The sequence below is a fragment of the Oncorhynchus masou genome, chromosome 2 (assembly GCF_036934945.1).
Source record: "Oncorhynchus masou masou isolate Uvic2021 chromosome 2, UVic_Omas_1.1, whole genome shotgun sequence".
Classification (NCBI taxonomy): domain Eukaryota; kingdom Metazoa; phylum Chordata; class Actinopteri; order Salmoniformes; family Salmonidae; genus Oncorhynchus; species Oncorhynchus masou.
In genome coordinates, this window is record NC_088213.1 from 18,308,218 (window position 1) to 18,322,191 (window position 13,974).

The following is a 13,974-nucleotide window of genomic DNA, read 5'->3' on the forward strand; positions in this document are numbered from 1 at the left end:
ACTGCTCCCTGACAACAGTTAAACAAGTGGGCAGAAACATACTGAAACTGCTCCCTGCTATCATGACAACAGTTAAACAAGTGGGCAGGAAACCATACTGAAACTGCTACCTGCTATCATTTAAATGGTATCTGCTCCCTGCTATCATGACTTTAAATGGGCAGGAAACCATGCTATCATGCAGGCCTTTAATCTGCGTTGGATCGAATTCCGTCCGTAGCTTATTGTAGGTAACAATCTTCAATACCATGAGGAATACAGGCCTAAATAAGCCTTGCTAAAGTTTCTAACATGTTGTTATTGGATTAGTTAGATACAGTAGGGCATCTAGTACTAAGTCTACAGCGATACTAATGTAAGAATTGATAACCAACAGTACAGTGAAGTAACAGTATAGGCCTACAGCACTGTTTTCAAAACAATCACACTCATCAGTTCCGAGAGTTCACCCTGTCATTTCCCATTGATGCTGCTACTGATACCGAGACAACTGAACACTGATAAGCTACTACATTTCCTTTGAAAGAAACAGCTGCTTTCAGTATTTCCCCTGCTTTCCTGAATCTCCCCCAGGAGAGATTCTAGTGGGAATTCATCAGGACTTTGGAAAGGGAGAGATGGAACAGCAACAACTGGCCAGAACACTATGATATACAGCTGCTACTGAAAGTCTCCTCACCCCTTCTAGTCTTCACATTTTGTTGCCTTAAAACGAGAAGGGAATACATTTCAGGGATTCTTCCCCTACCTATCTACACATCCTCCTCCACATTGTCATGGTGGATGACAAATTATAGAAAATGTTCCAAATGAATCAAATAAACTAAGATGTCTTCACACCCCAGAGTTAATACTTGATGGAAGCAACTTTGGCAGCCATTACAGCCTGTGATCATTTTAAATAAGATTCTATCAACTTTGCACAACTCTTAGGGTAACAGTTATCCATTGTTTTGACAAAATTACACAAGCTCAGTACATTTTTGGGGAAACCATCGCTGGACTGCAATATTCAAGCCTTATTTCTGAATATGTGGAGTAAGTTGTGTACATCTGTAGGAAATAAATCAAATGTAATACATGTTTTATTTCATTTTAAGGCAGGAAAATGTGAAGATTGTGTAAGGGGTGTATAGACTTTCATTTGCCACTGTATCACTAAGGCCAGGACATGGTGAACATCATAGATCACCATAGCCACACTCCACACCAGTGAAAGGTCAGAACCCATTATAAACAAAACATCTCAGGCATGAATATTTTAAGGGCCTGTCAAGAGGAATGATGGTGGTTATTTAACAGGGAGAATTATTTTGGGGAGAGAGAGAGAGAGAGAGAGCTTACGTTCTGTAGAGAGGAGAGCTTACATCTGTACACAGCGGCAGAATACTTGACCACTGTGACTGACCCAAAATTAAGGAAAGCTTTGACTATGTACAGACTCAGCGAGCATAGCCTTGCTATTGAGAGAGATCAGAGCAGCAAGATTTGTGACCTGTTGCCACGAGAAAGGGCAACCAGTGAAGAACACGCACCATTGTAAATACAACACATATCTATGCTTATTTATTTTATCTTGAGAGCTTACGTTCTTGTAGGAGGGAGAGAGAGAGAAAATAAGGTATGAATACGAATATTGAAAAATGAATACTACAGCAGCTGGCTGTAACCAACTTGTTAGTGCTTTGAAAGTGAGTAGACTAGGACCAGGGTGAAGTCTGATGGGTTTAAACTACGAGTGAATCAGATTCAGGGTTACAAAATGTAGGTAATCAGGAAGGAAAACGCAGGATATATGGAAAAATCTTACAATTCTATCTTAAAAAATAGAATTGGTGTCGTGCCACAAGGTCATGAAAAGGTCAACCACTGCCCTGGGAACAACTGTTAGGTGGACCACTATGCCATAACACACACACACGCACACACACACACACACACACACACACACCTACCGATCACCTGGTTGAAAATCTAAAGCCCCTCTTGACCGATGATAAGCACCAACATCAAGCTTATCAATAATCATGAATTACATTGCAGACCCAGTAGGTCTGAGTACATTATGTAGCTGACACACTGACACACATTCAGCAGATCAGATGTTTATCTAGTCACACGCACAGATGTAGTTACAGTAAAACACTTCAGTTCTGAGCTCCAACAGTGCAGGTGTGAATTAAAAATAGAATTAGAATTAGAATCATAATATATATTATATACAGTGCCTTCAGAAAGTATTCAGACCCCTTGACGTTTTCCACATTTTGTTACATTACAGCCTTATTCTGAAATTGATTACACACAATACCCCATAATGACAAAGCAAAAACAAGTTTAGATATGTTTGCTCATTTATAAAAAAAATAATTAAAAACTGAAATATCACATTTACATAAGTATTCAGACCCTTTACTCAGTACTTTGTTGAAGCACCTTAGGCAGCGATTACATCAGAGACTTCTTGGTTATGACGCTACAAGATTTGCACAACTGTATTTTCTCCCATTCTTCTCTGCAGATCCTCTCAAGCTCTGTCATGTTGGAGGGGGTGCGTAGCTGCACAGCTATTTTCAGGTCTCTCCAGAGATGTTCGATCAAGTTCATGTCCGGGCTCTTGCTGGGCCACTCAAGGACATTCAGAGACTTGTCAGAATGTGCTTAGGGTCATTGCCCTGTTGGACGGTGAACCTTCGTCCCAGTTTGAGGTCCTGAGCGCTCTGGAGCAGGTTTTCATCAAGGATCTCTGCACTTTGCTCCATTCATTTTTCTCTCGATCCTAACTAGTCTCCCAGTCCCTGCCGCTGAAAAACATCCCCACAGCATGATGATGCCACCACCATGCTTCACCTTAGGGATGGTGCCAGGTTTCCTCCAGACGTGACACTTGGCATTCAGACCAAAGTGTTCAATCTTGGTTTCATCAGGCCAGAGAATCTTGTTTCTCATGGTCTGAGAGTCCTTTAGGTGCCTTTTGGCAAACTTCAAGCGGGCTGTCATGTGCCTTTGTCACGCCCTGACATTCTATGTTTTGTGATCTATGTTTTCTATTTCTGTGTGTTTGGCCGGGTGTGGTTCTCAATCAGAGGAAGCTGTCTATCGTTGTCTCTGACTGAGAAACATACTTAGGTAGCCTTTTCCCACCTGTGTTTTGTTGGTAGTTGTTTTCTATTTTGTGTCTTTCTGCACCAGACAGAACTGTTTCGGTTCCGTTCGTTCTCTTCGTTGTTGTTTTTTTGTTAATCACTGCACCTTGATCCTCCACTCCTTCCAACAGCCATTACAGCCTTCTGTCTTGCCACTCTACCATCAAGGCCTGATTGGTGGAGGGCTGCAGAGATGCAAACATTTCTAAAAACCTGTTTTTGTTTTGTCATTTTTGGATATTGTGTGTAGATTGCTGAGGACATGTGTTTTATTTCATCTATTTTAGAATAAGGCTGTAACGTAACAAAATGAGGAAAAAGTCAAGGGGTCTGAATATTTTCCTAAGGCACTGTATATAGTGTATTCAGAAAGTATTCAGACCCCCTCCCTTTTTCCCAGTTCTTCCATGGCCTGCATACACACCAGACATGTCACCCACTGAGCAGGTTTGTGATGCTCTGGATCCACGTGTTTAGTTTACTCAAATAAAATGGATTCTGCAGGTTGAAAATCCAGGAACAAGGTGTGGAGACCAAACATTATTATGTGTATTATTATTATTTTATTAAGCTGCAGCCTTGATTAGCAAATGTTCTTAGGCAGATATTTAATTAATGCCTAGATCCAATCCACTGGTGTGCAGGAAGTGTGTGTGTGCTGTGCACTTTGCTGGCTCCTCTGTACAAGGTCTCACAACACAACAAGATAAAGTGATGGAACAACTGGTCAGGGTCCACTGGAGATGGCTGGTCAAAGCTCAATGGACATCCTGCTTCTGCCTGTCTGTCTGTCTCTCTTTCAATCTGTCCTGCCTGCCTGTCTGTCTCTGAGGATGACCGTGAAGAGGGTGCGCAGTATAATAAGTGATAGTGGAGACTGGAGAGAGAGAGTGGAGACTGGAGAGAGAGAGTGAGAGACTGACTGAGAGGAGACTGGAGAGAGAGAGTGGAGACTGGAGAGAGAGAGTGGAGACTGGAGAGAGAGAGTGGAGACTGGAGAGAGAGAAGAGAGACTGGAGAGAGATAGTGGAGACTGGAGAGAGAGAGTGGAGACTGGAGAGAGAGAGTGGAGACTGGAGAGAGAGAGTGGAGAGAGAGAGGAGACTGGAGAGAGAGAGTGGAGACTGGAGAGAGATAGACTGGAGACTGGAGAGAGATAGTGGAGACTGGAGAGAGATAGTGGAGACTGGAGAGAGATGGAGTGGAGACTGGAGAGAGAGAGTGGAGACTGGAGAGAGAGAGACTGGAGGAGACTGGAGAGAGAGAGTGGAGACTGGAGAGAGAGAGTGGAGACTGGAGAGAGATAGTGGAGACTGGAGAGAGATAGTGGAGACTGGAGAGAGATAGTGGAGACTGGAGAGAGATAGTGGAGACTGGAGAGAGATAGTGGAGACTGGAGAGAGAGAGTGGAGACTGGAGAGAGAGAGTGGAGACTGGAGAGAGAGAGTGGAGACTGGAGAGAGAGAGAGTGGAGACTGGAGAGAGAGGAGAGAGATAAAGAGTGGAGACTGGAGAGAGAGAGTGGAGAGTGGAGAGAGAGAAGAGAGTGGAGACTGGAGAGAGAGAGACTGGAGAGAGAGAGTGGAGACTGGAGAGAGAGAGTGGTAGGAGCTTTGTTAGGACATTCAGAGACATCTCCTGGGACAGCTAGATTACACAAGCACTCCTACATGTCAGTGGGGAAATGAATTCCATTCCTTAGGCCTTAATGAGATTTCTGACAGAAGACAGGATAGCCCTGTCACTGTGCCGGGCTTGGCATTGAACAGAAGCTTTTACGGTCAGTGTGTCGGAACTCAGAATACAACAACAAAAATGTTGTTTTTTTTTGTGTGTGTTCATATTTCTTCAGTCAATCTTTATTGTCCCATAAGGGAATTTGGTGTGCAGGCAGGATGACACACAATGACACTATTGTGTGTAGAATGTTGGGCTAGATAATGTTGTCAAAAACAGTGGAAATTGAACATTTATGATAGAGACACTCAATGGAAGAAGGAAGCAGTCTGGTTTCCAAAAGACCCTTACACACACACATATACACACACACATACACACACACACGCACACACACACACAAGCCAATTTCAGCTACACAACACAGGATATGAAACATTGTGACCTTAGACTTCAGAATGTCACCTGTCACACCACAGTGGATTACATGACTTGCTAAATTCAGCTCATGGCTCCTTATAACAGTTTTATAACAGCCACACGTAGTGATGATCTTGAGTCAGTTTATCATTTTCCGCACTAATGGTTAAGGTTAGGATTGGGGAGGGTAAACAGATCCTAGATCTGTACCTAGAGGAAACAACCTCAGAGCCCTATTTACACAAAAAGAATGGCTGCTGGATTTCCCAATGGAACTCACAATAGACAGCTGATAAACTGCCAAAATGTTAATGAGTTGAAAACCTGCCACACAGTTTGGCTGAGTCTTTTTTAACATGAATGATTCATATGTTTTTTACGGGGGTGTTAGCCGCATTCAATACCGTCATTACACAATAGCTTCCCTTAGCTACTGTAATGGATTTCATGTTCACCAGCTAACGTGCTGAAACACACCATTAAAAAAACACATTTAAACCCAGTGATAACATCGCACTCACACACACACACACACACACCTTGTATACACCACACACAACTGCACTCACACACACACCAAGATGAAGCAGCATGCACCTTGACCTCCATTGATAAACACACAAGCAGACAGGCTAAACACGGTCCCCTGATAACACACAGTATTTCTGACTGACAGGGACTACTGTATTCACAGAGTGGAACAGGTATTGTCTTTTACCTTGAAAGAGAACCGTCTGGCATTGATGGTTTAATACTGCATATGTACTTTGAACTTCTACCCATGCAGACCATTGTGTCTAACTAGAGGAGGAAGGCCTTCTACTTATGACTCTGGTTCCTCTCCAGGTTTCTTCCTACCTAGGTAAACTGACCTGGCCAAGAGGCCTTGGCATCCACCATTGGAGGGGACACACTACTGTGTTACATACTGTATATAATGGTTGGGGTGTGATGTTGGGTGGAAGGTAGCCTAGCGGTTAAGAGGGTTGGCCCAGTAACTGAAAGGTAGCTGGTTCAAATCCCGAGCAGACTAGGTGAAAAATCTGTTGATGTGCCCTTGAGCAATGTACTTAACTCTAATTGTTTGGGATAAGAATAAATGTATTTATTTTTAAATGACGTGTCCCTAAGTATTGACTACCTTATTATACAGCCTGTTAGAGCCTGACTCAGGTCAGTAAGTTTACTCCACCCAGATACATAAAAAATGTACAAGATAAAGAACGGGGCGACAGCTACCCATAAACCTTCTCTCAGACAATGGCTTCATCTTTCACTCTGAAGGAGTGTAACCAGGGTAATGAGAGGACTTCACACCGTAAACAGAGTAGTGGAAGGTTAAGAGACCACCACCGCACATAACAGAACCAATTATCACCGGGGAGATATAGGGAGGGGAGGGGAGAGAAGGCTACAGTGTTGTGTTTGCTGTCAGTCACAGGTTGCATCCCAAAAGGCACCCTACTCCCTATATAGTATACTGATATTGACCCCTATGGGCCCTTGTCAAAAGTATTGCACTATATAGGGAATATGGTGCCACTTGGGACACAGCCACTTGGGACACAGTGTCAGAATGGATCAAACTTTGATGTGATCAAGTAGAGGTAGCTTCATAAACACTACTGGGTGTGACTGTGAACACACACACACACACACGCCTGTTTGTCCAATATTCCATTCCGCTTCCCTTTAGGTGAATAACAGTGGAAAATCACGCCGATTGAACCGAATAACAGGAATGAGTTTAATATCTTTGGTGGTACATTACCAGACAGGAACCAGATAAAACATGATCTGCTGAGGCAGTAAAACCAGACAGACGTACGGACGGACGGCCAGACGGACAGACAGAAAATACAGTTACAATGTTCAGATTATTGGAAATATGTTGACATTTACCACTAAATTAATCATTTTTAATAACTTTTACCCAGCTGCATAATCAGATAATAATGCATATATTCAACCTCATGGTCCCACGCAACAACTGAATGACAATGTTCTACCGTGATGAACACGATCCATTCTCAGAGCATGGTAATGTGAATCCACACACACGTACACACACACACACGGTCTATCATGAGTCATTGTCTCCTGACCCCTCCTGTCTCAGCCTCCAGTATTTATGCTGCAGTAGTTTATGTGTCGGGGGGCTAGGGTCAGTTTGTTATATCTGGAGTACTTCTCCTGTCCTATTCGGTGTCCTGTGTGAATTTAAGTGTGCTCTCTCTAATTCTCTCTTTCTCTCTTTCTTTCTCTCTCTCGGAGGACCTGAGCCCTAGGACCATGCATCAGGACTACCTGACATGATGACTCCTTGCTCTCCCCAATCCACCTGGCCGTGCTGCTGCTCCAGTTTCAACTGTTATGCTTTATTATTATTGGACCATGCTGGTCATTTATGAACATTTGAACATCTTGGCCATGTTCTGTTATAATCTCTACCCGGCACAGCCAGAAGAGGACTGGCCACCCCAGCATTTGAGCCTGGTTCCTTGATTTGATTGTTCTCTAGGTTTCTTCCTCAGGTTTTGGCCTTTCTAACTAGGAGTTTTTCCTAGCCACTTTGTGCTTCTACACCTGCATTGCTTGCTGTTTGGGGTTTTAGGCTGGGTTTCTGTACAGCACTTTGAGATATCAGCTGATGTACGAAGGGCTATATAAATACATTTGATTTGATTGTTCTGATATGTCACATTCCAGCGCCATGCTGTCTTTTTTTAGCCTACACAGCATGCTGAGTAATTGTGGTGGAAGATAGGCACACAATGTATATTTTAGCCTACACAGTGGCATCAGAATGTGACCTGGAACACAACAAGGGGTTTCCTGAAAAGGTCATGGCATGAATGTGACTGGAACACAACAAGGGGTTTCCTGAATGACAATGTATAACAGACTGATTATACAACAGAATGTGACATGTTTTTTAGCCTACACAGCATGGCATCAGAATGTGACCTGGAACACAAAAGGGGTTTCTGAAACAAAGATATATTTTAGCTACTGGCATCAGAATGTGACCTGGAACAAACAAGGTTTCCTGTATATTTTAGCCTACACAGCATGGCATCAGAATGTGACCTGACCAACATTTTCCTGAAACAAAGATATATTTTAGCCTACACAGCATGGCATCAGAATGTGACCTGTCTGAAACAAAGATATATTTTAGCCTATTGTGACCTGGAACACAACAAGTTTCCTGAAACAAAGATATATTTTAGCCTACACAGCATGGCATCAGAATGTGACCTGGAACACAACAAGGGGTTTCCTGAAACAAAGATATATTTTAGCCTACACAGCATGGCATCAGAATGTGACCTGGAACACAACAAGGGGTTTCCTGAAACAAAGATATATTTTAGCCTACACAGCATGGCATCAGAATGTGACCTGGAACACAACAAGGGGTTTCCTGAAACAAAGATATATTTTAGCCTACACAGCATGGCATCAGAATGTGACCTGGAACACAACAAGGGGTTTCCTGAAACAAAGATATATTTTAGCCTACACAGCATGGCATCAGAATGTGACCTGGAACACAACAAGGGGTTTCCTGAAACAAAGATATATTTTAGCCTACACAGCATGGCATCAGAATGTGACCTGGAACACAAGGGGTTTCAAACAAAGATATATTTTAGGGCATTTGTGACCTGGAACACAACAAGGGGTTTCCTGAAACAAAGATATATTTTAGCCTACACAGCATGGCATCAGAATGTGACCTGGAAACAAAGATTTCCTGAAACATATTTTAGCCTACACAGCATGGCATCAGAATGTGACCTGGAACACAACAAGGGGTTTCCTGAAACAAAGATATATTTTAGCCTACACAGCATGGCATCAGAATGTGACCTGGAACACAACAAGGGGTTTCCTGAAACAAAGATATATTTTAGCCTAAACAAAGATGGCATCAGAATGTGACAGACACAACAAGGGGTTTCCTGAAACAAAGATATATTTTAGCAGCATGGCATCAGAATGTGACCTGGAACACAACAAGGGGTTTCCTGAAACAAAGATATATTTTAGCCTACACAGCATGGCATCAGAATGTGACCTGGAACTTTCCTGGAACACATGGCACAAATGTGACCTGGAACACAACAAGGGGTTTCCTGAAACAAAGATATATTTTAGCCTACACAGCATGGCATCAGAATGTGACCTGGAACACAACAAGGGGTTTCCTGAAACAAGTGGGAAAAGATTCTGACAAACAGACAGGCAGACATACAGTTGAAGCCGGAAGTTTACATACACCTTAGCCAAATACATTTAGACTCAGTTTTTCACAATTCCTGACATTTAATCAGACTAAAAATTCCCTGTCTTAGGTCAGCTAGGATCACCACTTTATTTTAAGAATGTGAAATGTCAGAATAATAGTAGAGACAATGATTTATTTCAGCTTTTATTTCTTTCATCACATTTCCAGTGGGTCAGATGTTTACATACACGCAATTAGTATTTGGTAGCATTGCCTTTAAATAGTTTAACTTGGGTCAAACGTTTCGGGTAGCCTTCCACAAGTTGGGTGAATTTTGGCCCATCCATCCTGACAGAGCTGGTGTAACTGAGGCAGGTTTGTAGGCCTCCTTGCTCGCACACGCTTTTTCAGTTCTGCCCACAAATTTTCTATAGGATTGAGGTCAGGGCTTTGTGATGGCCAATACCTTGTTGTCCTTAAGCCATTTTGACACAACTTTGAAAGTATGCTTGGGGTCATTGTCCATTTGGATGACCCAAGCTTTAACTTCCTGACTGATGTCTTGAGATGTTGCTTCAATATATCCACATAACTTTCCTTCCTCAAGATGCCATCTAGTTTGTGAAGTGCACCAGTCCCTCCTGCAGCAAAGCACCCCAACAACATGATGCTGCCACCCCCGTGCTTCACGGTTGGGATGGTGTTCTTCGGCTTGCAAGCGTCCCCTTTTTTCCACCAAACATAACAATGGTCATTATGGCCAAACAGTTCTATTTTTGTTTCATCAGACCAGAGGACATTTCTCCAAAAAGTACGATCTTCGTCCCCATGCGCAGTTGTAAACCGTAGTCTGGATTTGTTATGGCGGTTTTGCTGAGCGGCCGTTCAGGTTATGTCGATATAGGACTCGTTTTACTGTGGATATAGATACTTTTGTACCTATTCCCTCCAGCATCTTCACAAGGTCCTTTGCTGTTGTTCTGGGATTGATTTGCACTTTTCACAACAAAGTACGTTCATCTCTAGGAGACCGAACACGTCTCCTTCCTGAGCGGTATGACGGCTGCCTGGTCCCATGGTGTTTATACTTGCGTGCTACTGTTTGTACAGATGAACGTGGTACCTTCAGGTATTTGGAAATTGCTCCCAAGGATGAACCAGACTTGTGAAGGTCTACAATGTTTTTCTGAGGTCTTGGTTGATTTCTTTTGATTTTCCCATGATGTCAAGCAAAGATGCACTGAGTTTGGAGGTAGGCCTTGAAATACATCCACAGGTACACCTCCAATTCACTCAAATGATGCCAGTTAGCCTATCAGAAGCTTCTAAAGCCATGACATCATTTTGTGGTATTTTCCAAGCTGTTTAAAGGCACAGTCAACTTAGTTTATGTAAACTTCTGACCCACTGGAATTGTGATACAGTGAATTGTAAGCGAAATAATCTGTCTGTAAACAATTGTTGGAAAAATTACTTGTGTCATGCACAAAGTAGATGTCCTAAATGACTTGCTAAAACTATAGTTTGTTAACAAGAAATTTATGGAGTGGTTGAAAAACGAGTTTTAATGACTCCAACCTAAGTGTATGTAAACTTCCGACTTCAACTGTACTTTACAGGCAGACAGACCCACTTTACAGGCAGGCAGACACACTTTACAGGCAGGCAGACACACTTTACAGGCAGACAGACACACTTTACAGGCAGACAGACCCACTTTACAGGCAGGCAGACACACTTTACAGGCAGACAGACAGACAGGCTTTACAGGCAGGCAGACCCACTTTACAGGCAGGCAGACACACTTTACAGGCAGGCAGACACACTTTACAGGCAGGCAGACACACTTTACAGGCAGACAGACACACTTTACAGGCAGACAGACACACTTTACAGGCAGGCAGACCCACTTTACAGGCAGGCAGACCCACTTTACAGGCAGGCAGACACACTTTACAGGCAGGCAGACAGACCACTTTACAGGCAGGCAGACAGACACACTTTACAGGCAGGCAGACACACTTTACAGGCAGGCAGACCCACTTTACAGGCAGGCAGACCCACTTTACAGGCAGGCAGACACACTTTACAGGCAGGCAGACACACTTTACAGGCAGGCAGACACACTTTACAGGCAGGCAGACACACTTTACAGGCAGGCAGACACACTTTACAGGCAGGCAGACCCACTTTACAGGCAGGCAGACCCACTTTACAGGCAGGCAGACCCACTTTACAGGCAGGCAGACACACTTTACAGGCAGGCAGACACACTTTACAGGCAGAGACAGACCCACACTTTACAGGCAGGCAGACCCACAGGCAGACACACTTTACAGGCAGGCAGACACACTTTACAGGCAGACAGACCCACTTTACAGGCAGGCAGACACACTTTACAGGCAGGCAGACACACTTTACAGGCAGGCAGACACACTTTACAGGCAGACAGACCCACTTTACAGGCAGGCAGACACACTTTACAGGCAGACAGACCCACTTTACAGGCAGGCAGACACACTTTACAGGCAGGCAGACACACTTTACAGGCAGGCAGACAGACAGGCAGGCAGACACACTTTACAGGCAGGCAGACCCACTTTACAGGCAGGCAGACACAGGCAGGCAGACAGACACTTTACAGGCAGGCAGACACACTTTACAGGCAGGCAGACAGACACTTTACAGGCAGGCAGACACACTTTACAGGCAGGCAGACACACTTTACAGGCAGGCAGACACACTTTACAGGCAGGCAGACCCACTTTACAGGCAGGCAGACACACTTTACAGGCAGGCAGACACACTTTACAGGCAGGCAGACACACTTTACAGGCAGGCAGACACACTTTACAGGCAGGCAGACACACTTTACAGGCAGGCAGACACACTTTACAGGCAGACAGACCCACTTTACAGGCAGGCAGACCCACTTTACAGGCAGGCAGACAGACAGGCTTTACAGGCAGACAGACAGGCTTTACAGGCAGACAGATGGATAGACAGACCAATTGTATAATATAAATAGGGAAGGGAGCAACACTTCTGAAACAACACAGCAAGATATCTTCATCAACTCACAACTGAGGCTACATGCACATTGGGTGCTACCATGAAAGATCATTGCCTAAAACTAGGCTAAAGGACAGAAAAGCAGGTGGCTGGCAAGCTAGCTGGGAGCCCGTTGAGAACTTAACCAAAAGGAGGTGGACAGCTTGTGGTACTGCTATGTTCTCCATTGTATGTTGGAGTCTTTGTTAAGCCTGCGAGCAAATGCATATCAGTCAGGAACCTATTCAGAGAAAAGCACCATCTGGCAAGTGAATGATAAAATCGCGCTGGCAAGCAAAACAATCCTAAATTTGGAAAAAGGACCTGCTGCACTTGCTACTAGTTGCAGGTCGCCTACATGTTTTTCTCTCTCTAGGCTCAAGTAGATCGCTCGCTCCCGACCATACGTGCACATTCCTGACAACACTGGAGGCACGGGCCAGAAAATACACAACACAACAATGATGTCGACTCGCTACTTGTAAGCTTGATTATGAAAGCGAGAGTGGATTGGAACTAATAGACCATGACGTCAAGCCAGAAATATTGCTTTATTATATTGTCGTTGTTTGTATAACAGATAGATCAATGTCATGTTTAGATAGGTTAATTAAAATCATAACGTTATGATGAAACATTACCACTTATTGTGATATAACGGGGCGTCTCCTGCTCACCTGACTGGCTTTGTGAAATTGCTTCTTCAGCCCTGCCACCGACATCGTCAATGGTGTACCGATTCACTTTTCAGAAAGATCTGGCAGAATACGATCTAGATGGGGCAATCACAACAATATAACGGGGTCTATTCCGTGGCGCTCCCCTAGTTGCTTCCCGTCCGCTGGCGTTTCTCCTCTACAATGTTGCCGCTGCTTGCGTTGGAGGAGCGGGTTTCTGTATCGTAGAGATGTCGTGCGTTCTCAATTCTGATTGGTGGAAAGCGCTAAGTTTATGTAAATTTGATCGAGCGGTGGAAGCCCACGCTTAAAAACAGAATACGACGGAAAGAGAAAGCGAGAGTACCATATTTGTGAGTCGTGATTTCGTTGATTTTATTGATTGATTGACAAATAATTTCTCTGGTATTGTATAGTTTCATGATTTATTAATACTTTCTGCCAAGGAAATCCATTACATATTGGTAGGGCTACAGAAGGGAAAGGCCTATATCACCAACTCAAACTGCAGGTGCAACAAAAACATTGTCTTTTGGTCATACTTATGTTTGTTATTTATGTTGTTTTATTCGGGCCCCATTACAATGTCTAGGCCTAATTATGAAATATGTTCTGAAAGACTTTGCTGCCCCCTGCTGTAATGGAACAGAATGTGCAGCAAGTTACGGTCACTGGTCAGCTGGTTTGTTGTGTCCATTGGTTACAGTATGGGGAACCTTTGCGTGAGTAGTGTTCTATAGCTACATCAGGCCAGAGCCGTGAATTTAGA

General features: G+C 43.7%; 1 protein-coding gene across 2 annotated transcripts in view; it reads right to left on the reverse strand.

Annotated features, from left to right (window-relative positions):
- sh3gl3a (SH3-domain GRB2-like 3a) overlaps positions 1–13,433 on the reverse strand; it is a 58,336-nt gene extending 44,903 nt beyond the window's left edge. Inside the window, exon 1 of one of the 2 annotated variants that reach the window (XM_064989130.1) lies at positions 13,206–13,433. In XM_064989130.1, coding sequence (XP_064845202.1) covers positions 13,206–13,250 — 45 coding nt within the window. In that variant the 5' untranslated portion in view covers positions 13,251–13,433. The remainder of the gene's footprint in view (positions 1–13,205) is intronic. The other variant, XM_064989120.1, reaches the window with a different exon arrangement.
- Between the last annotated feature and the right edge of the window lie 541 nt (positions 13,434–13,974).